Raw genomic sequence first — 18,611 nt, forward strand, 5'->3', positions numbered from 1 at the left:
CTGATGGACCGACCGCATCTCATGGCCTTCACTGATGGACCGAGCTGACCCAGCTGTCACTGAGAAGGTTTGAGTTGTTTTCATGTGATGCCACAAAATGTGAAATCTTCAGGAAACTTCAGGAAAACCAGGTGAGTCTGCTCGGACAATAATTAATTGTCAAACTCCCGTTTCCAAGGTGGAGAATGAACCCTCACACTCAGGATTAGTTTCATTTAGTCATCTTTTATCATTTGCTGTGTTCCTGTTTGGTTTTGATGGCCGTGGTCTCCTACCTGCAGAGGCCAGCTGAGGTCCTCAATTCAATGACGTCAGCGGATTTAAATGCCCCAATTTCACTGAACAAAAGCTCAGTAAAAGGTCAGTGAACAGGCCAACAGTCCAAATCTCACATCCTGAAACGGGACAGGAGCCCATACAGTACAGACACTGTGGATCACATGAAGTGGAAACTGGGTCAAGTGTCATGATCAGAATAAGAGCAAATATTCATTAGAGTGATCAGGATGTATGGAGGACAGATTAATGATATCTGAAGAAACCCTGAGTGAAAGTTGCTCTCACTTTGAGAGGCTGATGACTGGAAGCAGTACAGAAAACAGAGATGAGAGCAGCATGCAATTACACCTTGGCCTCCACTGAGGGGCGCCAGAGGTATATCATATTTTCTCTTAGTAAGCGAGCGTACACCTTTTGCAGGATGGTCCCCGTCAGCGTGCTACTGTAGGCACATTGGATAATTATCCTAGAATTATTCATGTATAAACAGTATTTTAATGTTATAGCATTAACCCATGATGATGTATGATGTTATCAGTTGATTGCAAGCTTTGTATTCAAATTCAGAACCTGCGTCGTAGCCCGTTAAGCTTTCAAGAAACTGTAATGACATAAAGAGAAAATTTCCCTTTGAAATAAAGGGAAGTGAAAATGTAAAGTAGCAGGAAATGCCAAATTCAAGAAAAGACGAAGCTGGGCAGCAGTATATAAAATATAATGACATAATGATAAAGGTAGCAGTGGTCAAGGTGTACAGTTTGTACCAATAGCAGTAACACCAATACTATTTCAGACGGTTGTGTGTGTGTGTGTGTGTGTGTGTGTGTGTGTGTGTGTAGAATTCTTAATATGTTCAAAAGTATTTCATTCATAATTAGAGAAATGTTGTTGTCTTCATCTCGTGCTGCTGACTAAAACTGAACCCCGTTTTTGGTTTTTTACCTCTCTTTCACTTTCCTGCCAAAGATTACATAATGACACGACTCCACTCTTTCATTGGCTGAGCGCCCTGTCAATCTACATGCTGTGCCCAATGACAGCAGACGGCAGGCGATACAAATTGGCAGCCGCCATGTTGTGTCTCCGGGGGCTTGGAGCGACGTCCTGTAGTAAACAGTAGATGAAGTTACCGCTCGCTCGGCAGTTCACAGGAAACGGACCGCAGCTGGAAGCCATGAGCCGTCCGTCCTCAGCTGGAGCCGGAGGTGGAGGACTCGGGGCCGGGAAAGCTGGCGGAGGAAAGCACGGTGGGTCGGGAGGCGCCGCTGCCGCCGCCGCCGCCGCCGTCGCCGCAGCCGCGGCAGCGGCAGCAGCTGCCGGTGTGGGCTCCGTGGCCGGGTCGGGGTCTGCTACCCCTTCCTCCGCTGTGTCCCTAACTGCGGCCGGTCTGCCCGGGCAGTCCCCGGAGCTCACGGCGCTGTTCGAGTGCCCGGTATGCTTCGACTATGTCCTGCCGCCCATCCTGCAGTGCCAGGCGGGTCACCTGGTCTGCAACCCGTGCCGCCAAAAGCTAAGCTGCTGTCCGACCTGCCGAGGCCCGCTCACCCCCAGCATCCGGAACCTGGCCATGGAGAAGGTTGCCTCCACACTGCCGTTCCCCTGCAAGGTAAACCACACACAGACTCACCTGGTCACCCGCTAACAGATGACCGACACAAACACAGCCTTAGCACTCACTTCTGTCCACTTTCCAGACAACTTCCTCATTCCGCAACCTGCTAACTGGCGCAGGGTGTGCGCGTGTCCTGTGACGTCACAGGGGCGCCACCAGGACCAAAACAAATCCGGAGTTTGTCTCAGTGTCTGCGCTGCAGGACTGTTTGACCAGTCTGTCTCCATAGAGGTCCCCTGCTGACTCATAAAGGGACACTCTACCGATTTTTACAAGTCGGTCCCGATGGTCAGGAACGAGTGATGAAGACGATGAAGCGGTGTCTTGATCCTAGCTGAGATGGTGTTTTTAACTGGGAACATTATGTTTGAGTCCTTACATTGAGGAAAATGACTTGTGTTAGTCTGGGGACGCTCTGTGTGTCTGATCACACTCACACCTTTAAGGTGTTCTCCAGGCCAGATGTAAGCAAACACTCACGTGTCTCTAAAATGTTAATGGTTTTCTGAGTGTGCAGGTGTTTTTACTTTGAAACCTGCCTCCCGACCTGCTTTGGATTACCCAATTAGCTTGCTTGAAGCACTCTGTTGACGTTTGGAAGGTGTGCGTGTCTGTGAGCCTGTAGTGTTCGTGGTTACCAGTAACACAGAGACGTGTGCTGGTGTCCTGTTGACTGTTTCAATTTCAGACGCACATTCTTAATGCTGGACAACATCATTAAGTAAACCCACTGCTCCCGATGCTGATCTGGCTCTGTTATAGTGTCTTTTAACTTCCTGTCTATACGGGAAGTGAGAACGTGCCGCGTCCTGCTGCCTGCGTTTGACCAAGTGTCTGATGAGTTTTATGGGTTAGGGTTTCACAGCTGAAGGACTCAGAGAGCTGGAACAGTTTCTTCTCCGGCAGTCTGCAGCACCTGCTGACCGTTCGATCAGTTCACAGCTCCACGATCAGCTGCTCATCTTCCTCCTATAACCGCCATGTTAACTGCTTGTAGTGTGTTTGTGTTAACTACGTGTTGCTTGAGTGGATGTTCAAAAAACACACAGCGTTCTTATTATTGTGTAATGAGTTACTTATTTTCTAGTATATTATCAGTGAGATATACAGTATATTGTATACTATGACCTTATGAACATGGACATGTGTTTGCAAGTCTGAGAAGTGTTAAAAGACTGTGTGAACCAATCAGGACAGAGATGTAGATGTTTTGGTTGTGTTTACTGTAGGCAGCGAGAGTACCCAGATGTTAAAAAACAAAACAGGAAGTGGAACAAATGAAAGAAATGCTTGGTTGGGTTGACGCTCGGTGTCATATCATTCGTGGAAACTTCTGCCGTAACATCATCAGTTTGAGTATAATGACAAGCTTATCTTCCATGCAAATACATCATGAGGACCAGAAGTGGCTCATAAAATAGGTTGTGGAATGACGTGCTCAGTTCCCACATATGGCCGTAATGTGCAGGCGTCCGCATACTTTTGGCCGCGTCTGTCATCGCCGTCGGCTTACAGACAGACAGGGAGGTGCAGTGATGCGGCTGGCTGTCAGAAACAGCTCTGACTCCATTTCAGACGCATTAATGTTGAATTGAGGTTCTGAGGTTGACTGAAAGCTGAGGAGGAGGAGGAGGAGGAGGAGGAGGAGGACTGGGCTGGGTGCTGAAACTAATGTGTGTGCTTTGACTAGAGATTTAATGTGATGTTACATGTTTGGTTCAAACAGAAATGATGATGAAATGTCATTTTATTTTTAGGAAAATCACTTCATTTGAGACTTGCTGAAGATATTTGAAGAATTTATTGGATTGTTCTGTAAATCTCGACTCTTACTGTCGTGCGATGACGTGTTCTCTCTTTTGATGCATTCAAGGACTGTCTGATTTCTGAGATTAATGGAGAGCAGCTTTTTCACACAAGACTTTTCTTTATTCATGATGATTCTTTCAGGAGGTTCATTGAAATAGCTGCACATTAAAAAACAGCCTGTTTTCATTCATTCATTCATTCATCTTCTTTACCCGCGCATCCCATTTCGGGGTTGCGGGGGGCTGGAGCCTATCCCAGCTAGCAATGGGCGAGAGGCGGGGTACACCCTGAACCGGTCGCCAGCCGATTGCAGGGCAACATACACAGACACACAGACAGACAACTCACACACTCACACTCACACCTACGGACAATTTCGAGACCAATTAACCTAACGAGCATGTTTTTGGTCTGTGGGAGGAAGCCGGAGTGCCCGGAGAGAACCCACGCATGCACGGGAAGAACATGCAAACTTCACACAGAAAGGCCCTGCCCGACCCAGGGTTCGAACCAGCAACCTTCTTGCTGTGAGGCACGCGCACTACCTGCTGCATCACCGTGGCGCCCACAGCCTGTTTTGATAAACCTAAATGAAATATGATCCCATCTGGATCAACATGGTGGCATTCTGGAGTTTTTAGAGGAAAAGGATGATTTGTGCTTCAGTTTCTGTCTTCATCTTAACACTACAGTCATGAACATGTTGTCGGTGGAGATGAGCTTCTCTTTTCCTTCATTTCCATTTCAAACCCGAAGAAACTCGTCTGCATTCATGCACACATTCACCACCTACCTGCAGCCGTGTGTGTGTGTGTGTGTGTGTGTGTGTGTGTGTGTGTGTGTGTGTGTGTGTGCGTTGCCCTGTGTGTGGTTACCCATCAGCCTTTGCTGTGAGGCTGTGTGTCTGACCCGTGCTGGATTTTTGAGGCTGATTATGGATATTTGAGAGAATTAAATCGTTAAGCTTCGTCTGGTGGGTTGCAGCAGTATTCACATTGATTAACGAGGAGACCTGATTATTGATTCCTTATGAAGAATAAACCAGGCTACAGATTCATCAGTTATGAAGGGTTCGGCTTCCAGCTGATTTTTCTGTCACCTGACCAGTCGTTTAATCGCTGCAGCTCCACTTCCAGACGCTGTGGGAAACAGATCTCTGCATGTAACATCAGCTCGATGCCTTTCTTGTTTTGCATAGGTTTGCAATGCTGTGATATATTTTCAAATGTTAGAAAAATGTTTCTTTTAATATCCTGATATTGATTTGAGCCCTAAACTCTCTGCACTGCGCTGATGTCGCTGACAGGACTGAATGAATGATTCCATCATCTACCTGCTCCACCGTGTCTACGCCCACCTGGACAAGCCGGCGAGCACTGTGAGGGTTATGTTTTTTGACTTCTCCAGTGCATTTAACACCATTGGTCCAGTTCTACTGCGTGACAAGCTGACAGCAATGCAGGTGGACGCCCACCTTAGTGTTCTGGACTGTGGACTACCTGACTGGCAGACCACAGTATGTGCACCTGCAACACTGTGTGATGGACAGAGTGGTCTGCAACACTGGGGCCCCCCAGGGGACTGTCCTCTCTCCCTTCCTCTTCACCCTCTACAGACAAACTAATGGTGGCAAACCAACCAGACATAGTGGTGGTAGACAAAGAACAGAAGACAGTCACAGTGGTGGATGTAGCGATGCCAAGTGACAGTAACATCAGGAAGAAAGACCACGAGAAGCTGGAGAAATACCAGGGGCTCAAGGAGGAGTTGGAGAAGATGTGGGGCGTAAAGGCAAAAGTGGTCCCAGTAGTGATCGGGCACTCGGAGTGGTAACCCCCAAGCTGGGAAAATGGCTCCAGCAGATACCAGGAAGAACATCTGCGCACTCCTGGGAACAGCCAAGATCCTGCGCAGAACCCTCGAACTCCCAGGCCTCTGGTAGAGGACCCGAGCTTGAAGGAGGCACAATACCGCCCCAGGCGGGGCGAGAAGGGGATTTTTATATATGTATATATTCCTCTTTTAATTGCACTACATGTTTATCTCTTCTATATCTTTTCTATCTCTTCTTCATCTCTTCTATTTCTTCTATTCTTGTAAGGAGCACCTGTAACAAAAACAGTTTCCCCTGGGGATCAATAAAGTATTTCTGGTTCTGATGAAGCCTAAGCAAAGCCTCTAGTGGCCATGAGAAGAACTGCAGTTCAACACACAGTTCAGCTGAAGTCATTATTCCATCTGTAGGGGTGATAATATACCTTCACTGTGCAGTTTCTCAGCTGAACAGTTCTATATAATCACATGAGCAGGTTGGAGACCAGAGTGACAAGTAGCAGCCTCAATAACCCAGCATGCATTGCAGCTGCAGGGCAGATGTGTGAGAGCATCCTCTGAGCTGCTGTGGACAGGAAACAGTTTGTATTTCCTTTTATTTTTTCTTCATCGTTGTTGCCAAGGGCTCATCTGTGGAGTTTCTGCACCTGTCAGTCAAACAGTGTGGGCGGGGCTCTGTCTTCCTCTGCTGTTTTGTGTTGTTTTCTGTTTCACATCGTGACCTGGAGCAGAGATTCAGGCCTCGTGTGCTCGGTCAGCACGTTGCTCAGCTCAGCAGGGTTTGGTGTCAGCGCTGGTGGGCTGCTCCTGGTCAACACTGTCAGTGTCTGCTGATGAACTGTATCTTTGATATCTGATCTCACGAGTGAGCAGGACAGAGTTACAGTAACACTGGATTAACAGGACCCTTTAAAATAGACAATCAACTCTGTCATCGTAGAAAAATCACCGGAGATGCACCCATACAGAATTTCAGGGTCAATAAGGGATATATTGATATTACAAACACAAAACTATGGCTAATAAATATGTTTTCTTAGTTTATTTTTTCACCAATGCTTGGAGAAGAATGCATTCATGTATTGTAAAGTTGTTTGGAATAGCCCTAGTATTTTTTTTAATATATACAGTATATGTCAGGCAATTACAGTGAGACCTCCTCTCTGTATTGACGAGCATATACAAGCTACAAAGTCCCTTCACATGCTGCTGAATTAGACTAATTAATGAGTGAAGTCTTTGGACTGGAGGCTGCAGGTCTTTAGCAGAGTCAGGTTTTGTCTTTTGTCCTGTCTTCAGCCTCAGCAGTGTCTCATCAGACGACAGCATGTCTCTTCGCTTCATGTCTGACAAGAAGAAGAAGAAAAATAGAAATGAATCAGAGAAGAAATAAAAGAGAAAGAGGGAAGGAAACTGTCGCTTTTCTCAGCAGCTGTCAACTCAGCGCACGCACACACACACACCTTTACATACAGGTACAACGTGATGTAAACACACTGCAGAGTTGAAAGGAAGGTGTATGTGCGCGTGCATGTGTGTGTTGGGGGGTGTTGACAGATGCTGGGAGGAGGAGGAGGAGGAGGATCGCACTGGGCTGAGCGATGCTCTCCTTTTATTCTCTCTCTCTCTTTTCTTTCTCCCCGCCCCCACTGTGTGTGTGTGTGTGTGTGTGTGTGTGTGTGTGTGTGTGTGTGCGTGCGCGCGTGTGCGCGCGTCTCGTGATGGTGCTGTGCGGTCGGTTGGAGTGTGAATGTTTCTCTGCCGCTCAGCCAGAGAGGAGAGAGGGCGAGAGACATTTACTGAAAGCGTAGAGAGGGAGAGTGTGTTTCACCCCGCTGTGTGTGTGTGTGTGTGTGTGTGTGTGTCTGTCGCTGGTATTCACCGCCGGTCGACGGACGGACGGACGGACAAACGCCACACAGCTGTGTGTGTGTGTGTGTGTGTGTGTGTGCGCGCGCATCGGTATTTGTGTTTCGGCTCTGCGTGTGTGTGACAGTCACTGTGTGTGTTTGGGTGTTTTCGGAGCTTCGTTTTTTTTTTTTACCTCAGAAGAAGAAAACAGTTTTTTTTTCTTCTGCTGCAGCAGGAGAGAGAGCGCGCGAGCGACGTTCAGCTGCATTACTGCTGCGTCTGCTTCACCAACAGGAGCTGGTACGTGTGTGTGTGTGTGTGTGCGCGCGCGCGCGCGCTCTAAGAAGTCCTGTGTTGATTGATTATCTATTGGCTCTTGTTTTGATGAATTGTTCAGTTGTTGTCGGACAAACTGCAGCCAGCTGATATTTTGGTATCTTGACTGGACGGAAACGATTGATTATCATAACTGTTCATAGACATTTGTTTCGTATCGATGGTTGTGATCATTTACAGTAATCTTCTGTGTGATCAGTCTGCCGTTATTTTATTGGTTAATACTTTGAAACAGTGAAAATGAATTGGGGCATGGTTCCTTTTGACTAACTGATTGATTTAGTCTATAAAACATCAGAAAATAACGACCAAAGTGTCAAAGTTTCCCAAGAGTCCAAGGCGACGTCTTCACGTCTGGTTTTGTCCTAATGGAGACGGGCAGCGAAGCTTCAGTAAAGGTAGAGACTCGCTGTTTTTCTCAATCAAAGACTGAAATGATTGACGATCAGAATTGTTGCTGGTTCTTCAGTAGATGAACTGTAATCAGTCGATCATTAAGCTCCACTTAACAATATTATGTCTTTGTTATGTGCTGACTGTGAAGCCCTGAAACCTGCCGTCAGACCCAAAATGTCTCCGTTGGTCTGTCCACCTGTACGGCTCATGAAGTGAAGATCTGGTTCTCACAGCCTGCGGACGAACGCGGTGGCTGTATGAGCAGGATGCAGCGCAGTGAAACGATGAGGCTCGACGTGCTGATCAGACGTGAAGCCTGAAGTCCTCTTTTAACATGCGTAAACATTTGTTCAGAGGTGCCTGAGGACTGCGGTTCCCAGGTCAGGTTTGGTCCTGATGTAATCTGACGGCTCAGACTAAACTCGGTGTCATGAACGTCTGAGTGGAAACAGGATTTATTTCAGGGGTGAATCCTTTGATTTCATGTGTTTTTGCAGAAACCAAAGCTGGTCCAATGTGCAGCCAGTCGTTTTAATCTCTCTGCTATTTGATCTCCACGAGGCTCTGCAGTCTGTCTGAACAGCTGCTGACCGGCTGGTTAAAGTACAGAGGGCGCAGAGGGACAAATAACTTCAGAAACGTACCTTCAGAGTCTGAGCCGCTAACTCTAGGACAGAGACGCAGTGAAGGATTGAATAAGATACCTGCTGACCAACACGTAGCTTTGGCTGTTGGGACTTTGGGAAGCGAGATGTGTAATTTTGACCTGCACTGTAAAGCAGTTTTGAGAAAAGAACAGTTAAAATAATCATGTTAATACAGATTACAGCTTCGGGTGTGCGTGGACTTCAAGCTTGGCGCTCATCCTCAGAGCAGCAGACGAAGCTGCCTGATTCGGGCCTTCTGCCTGTTTTTCAGGTCATTCAGCACATGTCCTTGTATACACGCTGAGCTTATTAAATCAGGGTTTTGTCTTTGATGGCTCCTCTCCTTTTGAGTATTAATAACGGACATAATCAGGCATCCAGACAACAAAGTGAGACATTTGAAAATGTCGCTTTCGACTTTGGGAAGTTGCAACCAAACGATAAAACAGCGAAGTGTTTTAAACATTAGTTACATGTTAAAGAAGATATGGTTTATGTAACTGTGGAACAAAAACCAAAAACCAAGCCTATAGGTCGCTAACAACATACCCTGCCATCCACAGATTTGGCTCTCTTCCCAGGATTGTGGATCAGGGTCTTTTTGTGGGATTTGTTGCCTCCTCTGCTGCTCTGTGGGAGTGTCAAAAGCTTATTGGCTGTTGTGTTTAATCTGGCGTTGATACTCGTTATCTGCTGGCTGAGGTTTCTGGACTGTTGGACTAAAAGTTTGGAAGTAATCAAGGTGTGTTTTTTTTGTGTGTGTGTGTGTGTGTGTGTGTGTGTGTGTGTGTGTCCGTCAGTCAGCTGTGTGTGAGTTCGATGCTGTGTCCGGCCTCCTGCCTGCCTCTCCTCAGGGAGCTTGCTCAGTGGCGCTGCCTGCTGGGCTGGCACGGCCACCATGGAGTTGGTACCACTAGCGCCGCAGGGCTAACTGCTAACTCTGGACAGCAGCAGCAGCAGCAGCAGCAGCGGCAGCAGGGGTCAGAGGTCAGGGGCAGAGCCAGTCGCCCTGTCGGCCGCACCAAACCGCTGGCTGGCAGTCAGGTGAGTCTGGACCGGATGGAGAACCGTGGTGTAGCCGCTGGTCTCTGTGATTCTTGCCTGGTTTGAAGCAGCAGCTCCTGAGCGAGGCCGGCCCTGTGTTACTCTGCAGCAGTCTGAAAACAGCTGGATGCTGCTGCAGTGTGGAATGATACAAGTAAAGCTCCACTCCTGGGTGACGTGCACCAGTGCTGGATTTCTACTTGTTACCTCCAGTCGTTGCATCAAAAGATAAAATAGTTGCCATGCTGATAGTCTCAGTATTCCACACATCTGTGCAGCGTTTGGCGTGTGATAAACCTTAAAAAACATGGATGTATTACACAAACTGCACGTCCTGGTCGGGATGCACAGAGCCACGTGTTTCAGTTCTGGTCTGCTTTTTTTCTGCAGTGATATTTTCTGTCTAAACGTCTGATTAAAAACAGCTAAATCACTACTTTTGGGGTAATTTCACACACTGTAAACACTGCAGGCTCTCAGGGACACGAGCAAGCGTTCCGGCTGTTTGTCCTGTTATGCATTGACGAGCTGATTCATCTGTTTTTGAATGAAGCTGATTTCATTATTGATCTAAAACAAACTGACTCCACTGATTTCCTGCTAATGAAAAAGCTGTGAACCACTCTGAAGTGAAGCTTGATGCAGGCAGTCCTTTTACCTCTAACCCATTTACCAGCCTGTCTCTCCACGCACGCACGCGCGCACACAGTGCTTTTAGCCTGATTGGCATCGATCGAGGTTCTGCAGAGTGTTTTTCTTGCTGGGTTGGTTTTTCAGCTCAGGTGACCTGATGGGTACAGGAGGTACGGTGTAAATGTGTTCCCACCAAACGCGATGTCGCAAGATCGCGCGACAAGATTACATACAAAGTCAATGCAAAGACGCGATTTGAGGCGTCATCGCGCCGGGCGATGCGCTGGAAAATCGGTCCCATCGCGTCTCCCCATCGCGGCATCGCTTCATCGCTCGAGTTGAAATAATTGAACTTTTGCGGCGAATTCGCGTGAAGCCTATCAGCTTTGAGATCGTCATCGACGTGCTGACGTACGGACGTCCTGGTGTTCTCTCGCCGCGCAAACCAAACCGCCAGAAACAATGGAGGAGTAGATAATTGTTGCCGTCACCGCTCACCCAGAGCTGTGTGACAGTTCCTGTCCCCTCTACAGGGTCAGGAACAAGAAAGACCAGGCCTGGGTGAGCGTGAGCGAGGTGTATGGACTATGGTGGTTAGCGATGGTGGGAAATGCTCCGCTCAACCGAAACTAGGAGCTGAAGGAGGTTAAAGAAGTTAGTGGTAATCTCTGTGGCTTTCTTACTACCTGACTCACTCAGTGCCTTATTGATATTAGTGTATTGATTGGCGCAACTGCAATTCTAGCCCTATATGTTTGAATAAAACAGGCTTTGAGGAATGACGACTGGAAAAAAATGTCCTCGCTTTTCTCAAACGTCCTTGCTGTCACACATACGCACACACAGAAAAGTCCTCCACCACTGAAGTTCTGTTTTCCATTTGTTGGTGTGAAGATGAAATTAGACCTTTTTTCTGCCTCATAGCTACAAAACAAAGATAAAACAGACGTGTAAATATGAACCATGACTGAAATTTTGACACATTTTGACTTCTGGAACTCTTAGTTTTGGCAGTTTGGCATCATTTTACTAAAGAGGCGTCATTTTTCATCCTTCTTCACTGGACGAGGTTTTTTCTGTCCTCACTGTACACCATGAAAACAAGCAGCACTTTGGTCTTAATGAATCCGTCCGTGTTCCAGCCTGCAGCCATTTTCAGGAAGCTGCTGCTGCGTTCTGACCTGCAGCTGATGAATATTTAATGAGATGAGCAGCGAACCTCCTGCTGTGTCACCTTCCTCTGTTTTCAGCACATGACTAATAGATGATTCTGATCGTTGTTCCAGTTATCAATAGATCAAATGGTGCAATGATGTCATTGTAGACACGCCAGGTAATGCGTCTTTTCTTATGAGGAAGTCGTAGTCTGGCTCCCTGCCTCATCTCCGAGGTCTTTTATTTATGATCCCAGTCAGCAAAGTTTCTCCGAGGGGAATCAGAAGACCTGCAGGAAGAACTAAAATATCACCCCAAGTGGAGTGATGAGGCTAAACTGGAACTATTTTCACGTGTGGATCCCATCCCAACTGGTGAAATGGGATCATGGAGGCCATGTTGAAGAAGAATGTGATGCCCTCAGGTGTAAACTGAAGGTTGGTAATCACTGGACTTCCCAGGAAGTCAGTGATCCAGAGCCGAAGGTCCAAGTCAAGCAAACCTTGGTTCAGGAATTGTTCCTGGAAAGTCCTTGATTGGCCAACTTCTGAATCCCTCTGGAAGTATAGGAGGCAGCACAGAAACTAAGATTACCAGCTGGAATCTGGGGGGAATAATTTTGCTTCCAGGCCTCTCTTGGAAAAAGCAGAATTGAGAAGTCTTGCAGGCTGCGGGGGTTGAATACTTGAGATTTCGCCTTCATGTGAATGTGTTTGTCTCTCATTCTGTCGTCTGGATGGGGTCTGCTCTTCATGTCAGGCCTCGCGTCCTCGCAGCGGGTCGTGTTGCTGTTTTCTCTCCTGTCGACAGATTCTGGGGCAGCTGCTCTGTCATCAGCCCGCTGCTGTAAATAAGAAATGTGTCATCGGGCCTGGGTAAACAAAACCAGAGAAAGAGGTTAGAATGATATATTCATGAATAGATGGAAGCATCCGCCATCCGTCATCCTCCCGCTGCCTGTTCCTGCTCCATCCTGCACACGTGGCGGAAACAAGCAGCCCAATCCTGCACCTCACCCTCCTGAAGCGAATCCACTCGCCGTGCTGTTGGAGACGACCGTCGACACCCAGCAGTGCGGCAGGAACAGCGTCCGTCCGTCCGTCCGTCCGTCACTGTGACAGACAGATGCTGTTAAATCCTGTCTGTTAAGCCAGCGTGTTCACATTCAAAGAGTTTGATCTGTGTGGTGATTTACAGCTGAGGTGATCAACAGTCGATTAAGTGGAAGCTCCAAAATGAATTCTAACTCACGTGAATACTTCAAAGAGAGTTTTACCTGTCAAAGTACTCATCGTAGTGATGTCATCAGGTACAGACTGAAGGTGTGGAGATCGAAAGGTGGTGGTGTTTACCAAGCAGGGAGGCTCTAATGAAAGACACTATCCAGTTGCATTATGGGAAATGTAGGATCCAGTGTTTGACCCAACTAGAGACTAAAAGACCATCTACACAAGGAATGCTAACAATAACGATAAGGACGTGAGCATAGACACTGATGAACGATAACGATCAATTAGCCATCTGACAGAAAATCAATCTGCAGCCATTTTGAGAGCCGATCGGTCGAAGGGGGATTTTTCTGTCTTTATATATTGGTGATGATTTCAGTTTTATTGTTTTTGTGCTCTGGTCCCGTCACAGTCCGTCTGCAGGGAAAATGTACTGCTGGTTTCTGGTGACCAATCAGTGAACAGGCTGCTGTTGCCTGCAGCAGCTGAAGTGAAGCTGACTGAGGATCTGCCTGTCCTCATGTTTATGGATGCTCTCTCTGTGCCATGATTCGTGTTCAGATGTTCAAAGAGCATCACTAACGCCGCCGCCTGCCTCCCTGGAGTCCCTCTCTCTCTTCCTGAGCTCCTCGTCGTCTCGCTGATTTCATTCCTCGTTTACTGTCCTCATCAGTGCTCCCCCCTCGTACGCTGCTATAGGCTCCCGGTCTGTCTATAGGTGCTGTGCTGTCGGAGATGAAAGAGGAGGAGGGAGAATCGCATCGCTGTGACCTTCAGTATCTCAACACATTTGAGAAGAAAGCTGCAGCCACACATTGTCATCTGCTCCTGAACGACCAGAATAGAAACACTCTGCGGCTTTATTTATATCAGCGCTCCATCTGGATCATTGAAACGAGGACTGAATGTAACACGCAGGCTGTTCTGCTCTCGGCTGCAGGCGACAGCTCGTACACAACGCAGTGCACTCAGTTTGAAGATTAAAGGCTGTGTTTGAAAATATGAAGCTCATTTGTGATTTATCGAAAAAATGTTCTCACAAACGGAACGTTGGATGGTTTGAGAAAATGATTGGACGATTTAAGGGGTTTCAAAATGGAGGGAGGTGCTGCTAATCACACGAGCTGTTGTTTTCTGCTCCGCTTGTGTTTTTCCTGCTGTGAAAAAGGTCAGAGAACCTGATATGAAACAACGGCGCTCTGATGCTGGAGACCGTAAGACTGACTCAAAGAAAAATAAAAGTGAACACAATAAGGAGGAATAATGAGCTGATCTCATCAAGCAAACGTTCAAAGTCTGAAAATGCCGGAGTACAGATGGTTTTTGTTTTTTGGTTCAGAAAACACTTTGCGTTTAATCCAAACTTGTGCTGTTGACTTTCTGTCGTCTAGCTCTTCCTCCCATCCTCACACATCCGTCCGCCTCCACACAGCTGCTGAACAGATTCAGCCCTCAGTCAGATATGCAGTGTCTGAGAAACAGCCAACAGCTGCAACATCATCAGAAGAGTTCATCCTCAAGTTAATACAGATTTTGCATCATAGAATTCATTCAGCCCTGTTGTTGCATATCGTTAGCCATGCTAACATGTGGCTCTGAACTCCTGTTCTTCTCCAAACAGGAGTTCATGAAACAAAGCCTTCATTGTTAATGTGTTCAATGAATTTGTTCATAATGACAGATTCACCAGACGTCTTGTTCTAGTTGTTCGTGGGTTCACGGGTCAGCAGGAAGGCGTCCACACGCTGAGCCTCTAACACGCAGTCCCGTCTCTGTGTCCTCCCCACAGTACTCGTCGGCTGGCTGTCTGCTGACTCTTCACCACAGCGAGAAGCCCGATCACGAGGAGGTATGCGAGTTCAGGCCGTACACCTGTCCGTGTCCCGGAGCTACCTGCAAGTGGCACGGCTCGCTGGAGGCCGTCATGCCTCACCTGATGCACGCACACAAGTCCATCACCACGCTGCAGGTCAGTTAACATCAGTGGGTCATGGTAGAACTCAGACCTGCTAGACATCACCATGTTAGAATTGTCATTGTGAGCATGTTAGCATTTAGCTCCACGTACAGAGTTGCTTCCTTGTCTTATTTTAATGTTTTTATATACATTATACATCATATTTGTAATTTATACCAAATTACAGTTCACCAAATAAAGGATCATTGTAGTTTGGACTAGAGGCCAAATGCTTGTTTGTGTCCAGGTCTTCATTCCCATGACGGTATTTTTCTCATATTGATTGTGAACAAATATGAGGGCTTGAAAGTGTCGCAACGAGCCGACTACCATCCACAAAAACGAGAGCTGAGACTTTCTTTGGAGGTCCGGATGTATAGGCTGTGATGTCTGTCTCTGCAGGGGGAGGACATCGTCTTCCTGGCGACAGACATCAACCTGCCGGGCGCCGTGGACTGGGTGATGATGCAGTCGTGTTTTAGCCACCACTTCATGCTGGTCCTGGAGAAGCAGGAGAAGTACGAAGGCCACCAGCAGTTCTTCGCTGTTGTACTGCTCATCGGGACTCGCAAGCAGGCCGAGAACTTCGCCTACCGACTGGAGCTCAACGGCAACCGCCGACGGCTCACCTGGGAGGCCACGCCACGCTCCATCCACGACGGGGTGGCGGCCGCCATCATGAACAGCGACTGCCTGGTGTTCGACACCTCCATCGCCCATCTGTTTGCAGACAACGGCAACCTGGGGATCAATGTCACCATCTCCATGTGCTGAGGGAGCAGAGCAGCGTTTAAGGCAGTCGCAGTCATACACAGAAGACGGGACATCACAACGGAGGCGCAATATAGGATCAGTTTGGGAGCCAGGGAGGTGTCGAGTTCACCGTCTGTCTGGTTCTGTGGTTACAGGGACTCCTCTGCTGTAAGTGCCCTGCAGTGTCGGTGGTACAGCTGGCTGAGCCGCTGGAGTCGTTTGTGAGGAAAAACAACATTTTAAGCAGTTTTAAAAGCTGAGAGACAACTTCTCACACAACCCAACGGCAGCAACTGAAGGCCAGCTCCGCCTGGGAGATGTCTGTGTTTGATCTGTGATGAATGACGGGACAGAACGGGTCGTCGCTCTGTCCCTCGATTGGGCGCCAGAGGAAAAGTGGAAGACCCTCCACCAGTGAGGAGCATGGGGCCTCTGTCCCTCTTGAGTCAGTGGAAAAGAGTCCAGACCTGCTTCTCTAGGCCTGGACATCTGGACTGGACAGAGACGGAGCTGTCCTCAGTTTATTCTCCTGAGCAGAAAGGATCCTGGTCTCATTTAAGGAAACAGATTCGTTACCACCGCAGCCCCATGAGCCTCTGTCGGGTTCGTCAGACCTCCTGTCGGCCCGACGTGTTCACGATATTCTGATCTTTGCTGGGAAAAGTTCTGCAGTTCTTGTGCTTTCAGCCAGGGTCGAGTCTGCAGCAGAGTCTATAAATGACACATATGTAAATTGATTACCTTACATTAGCTTATTGCACACGTGTGTTGTTGCGAGCTGATAACAGAAAACTGTAGTGCATTATAAGTTTACGTTCACACTGTAAAATGTCCCTCTTGGTCCCTTCTTTAATCTAAGAGATCAAGATTGTTCATGTTATGTGTTTGTACTAAAAAATGACTATTGGCTGACATGTCTTGATCTGATTTAAAGACAAAAGACAACAAAATGAAGCTGCGATCCAACTCCAGAGGCCTCGACCTGAAAAACGCTGCTGGCAGTTCAGGTAAAGCAGAATAATGTGAACGCACCTGTTCAGTAACGTTGTGCTCTAAGGAACAGAGCCGTGGGCTGCATGGGGCTAAGTGGACGGTTGCTGGTTCAAATCCCTGCAGCAGTTTATGTGTAGACAGTGACTGACAGCATCCTGCAGGGTTGTGACTGTACACTTGGGTTCACCGCAGATTCATCCTCACATATTTGAGGTCAATGCTCGACCTCTGGGGGAACCGACTGAGCTGTGGAATCCAGTTAATCCTCAGACCGTCTTTAATCTCAGATAAAAGCAGTGAAATGGAGGAATAATCCTCCGATCCCTCTTCCTGCAGTCTGTTTAGCCGCCAGCGCCTTACTTTTCTACCGCTAATCTCCTCTTCTTCCTGTTGAGCTCTTTCTGAGGGAGTCATGGTGCTGATGTGCTTCACCTGATATTTTTTCACTGAAAACCTGCCCAGGGAAATACCACCAAGACTGTTTGACTGAACTGATATCAGAAAAAAGAGTTTTCAAAAACTGCTCGTTCAAAGCCACACTGGTACCATGGTCAGACAATATTATCTTTATTTAGCTCAAAGCTCATGTGGCATGGTGGGTAAAAGAAAGAAAAAACGATTTCCCAACATTCCTTGTCTCTAAACCTTTGTAGCGCCTGACCAGGAAGAAACCAACTTCACCAGATACCTCTGACCACAGACACGTCTGTAACAGAACCGTAAACCCCTCAGACCTCGGCGGCGTTTCCTCTGTTTTTGTTCAGCGAGAAAAAAAAATCCTCCACCCCTGATGGAGATGGCGATAAATCAGATTCATTTCAAAGAGGCGTCGACCGCTTTGAGATTACAGACGCGAAAACTGAACGCTGTCTGTCTTAAAGAAAAAAAGTCATTGACGTATTTTACTTACAGGAGTGAGTCATGTCACAGATGGCTTTCTCATAAAATGCACTGACTGAACTGATCCTGAATCTGATTCCAAACTCAGCTGAAAAGTTGGTATCCCTGGTTATCTGGCAAGCTAATGAGTCTTAGCCAAGAAGCTAATTAGTTAGCTGGAAAACAAACCTTATCTGGCAAGCTAATGAGTCTTAGCCAAGAAGCTAATTAGTTAGCTGGAAAACAAACCTTATCTGGCAAGCTAATGAGTCTTAGCCAAGAAGCTAATTAGTTAGCTGGAAAACAAACCTTATCTGGCAAGTTAATTGGTCTTAGCCAAGACGCTAATTAGAAGAAAAAACAAACATCATCAATCAAGCTAATGTATATTAGCCAATATCAGTTGACTGCAGCGTGAACACACGCCGCTAACTTCACCGCTGAATAATAACCACAGAGGAAACGCTGCTCTCTGATAATCACTTCCACTTTACAACCTGCTGACTTTCTATGAAATGTTTGAAAATATTGTAAATGAAGTTATAATGACAGTATATTTTCTAAAAACAAAAGGCCGCTGCATTTATTCCTCATGCTAATTTTGAAGAAAACCTGAATCATGAGAAGATATCAGCTCTTTGATGAAAACTCAAAGGTACAAGATGCCTGTGGGCATAAAAACTCTTGGAAAGTAGTCTACATCTCCCAGGGTGCATTTCAGCAACAAAATCCAACCACAAAGTGTCACATCCTGTAAAAATTAGACTCTGTAGAAACCTGATAAAACATTCAGCAGTTTGGATTAATTTAGTGATGAATCTGAAGCTCATGGGCATTGTAGTATTTAGAGCCGTCCACCAAGCTGAAGTAAAAAAGATGTAAAATACAGTGATATCAAAATGGATGTATGAAAGCACTGCGAAGCTGCCTTTAAAAATCTGATTGTTTTTCCTAATAAATCTGTGAAGATCATCAGCTGTTATGGGAGTTTGTATCATGGCAGCAGGGCAGTAGATTAATAATCATCATGTGACTGTGAAATGAGGATGTTTTGATTCGACCTCTTTGTCCTCGGTGTTCTGCTCAGTTCTGTGGTCTTTCTATAATAAAAGGGTGCGGTTTGTTTCTCTGTCATTCTGATCTTTACTTCTTAATTGACAGTTCATCAGTGAGGAGCTGGTTTCTGGATGTTCAAGCTGATTTGG

At 46.9% G+C, this 18,611-nt stretch overlaps 1 protein-coding gene across 1 annotated transcript; it reads left to right on the plus strand.

Moving 5' to 3' along the window:
- The first annotated feature begins 1,352 nt into the window (after positions 1-1,352).
- Positions 1,353-18,540, plus strand: siah2l (seven in absentia homolog 2 (Drosophila)-like). The gene is made up of 3 exons (XM_076750844.1): positions 1,353-1,885; positions 14,614-14,793; positions 15,184-18,540. The coding sequence occupies exons 1-3, from the start codon at positions 1,400-1,402 to the stop codon at positions 15,553-15,555; spliced, it is 1,038 nt and encodes a 345-aa protein (XP_076606959.1). The 5' UTR covers positions 1,353-1,399; the 3' UTR covers positions 15,556-18,540.
- Positions 18,541-18,611: the final 71 nt, after the last annotated feature.

Source organism: Chaetodon auriga, chromosome 15 (assembly GCF_051107435.1).
Source record: "Chaetodon auriga isolate fChaAug3 chromosome 15, fChaAug3.hap1, whole genome shotgun sequence".
NCBI lineage: Eukaryota > Metazoa > Chordata > Actinopteri > Chaetodontiformes > Chaetodontidae > Chaetodon > Chaetodon auriga.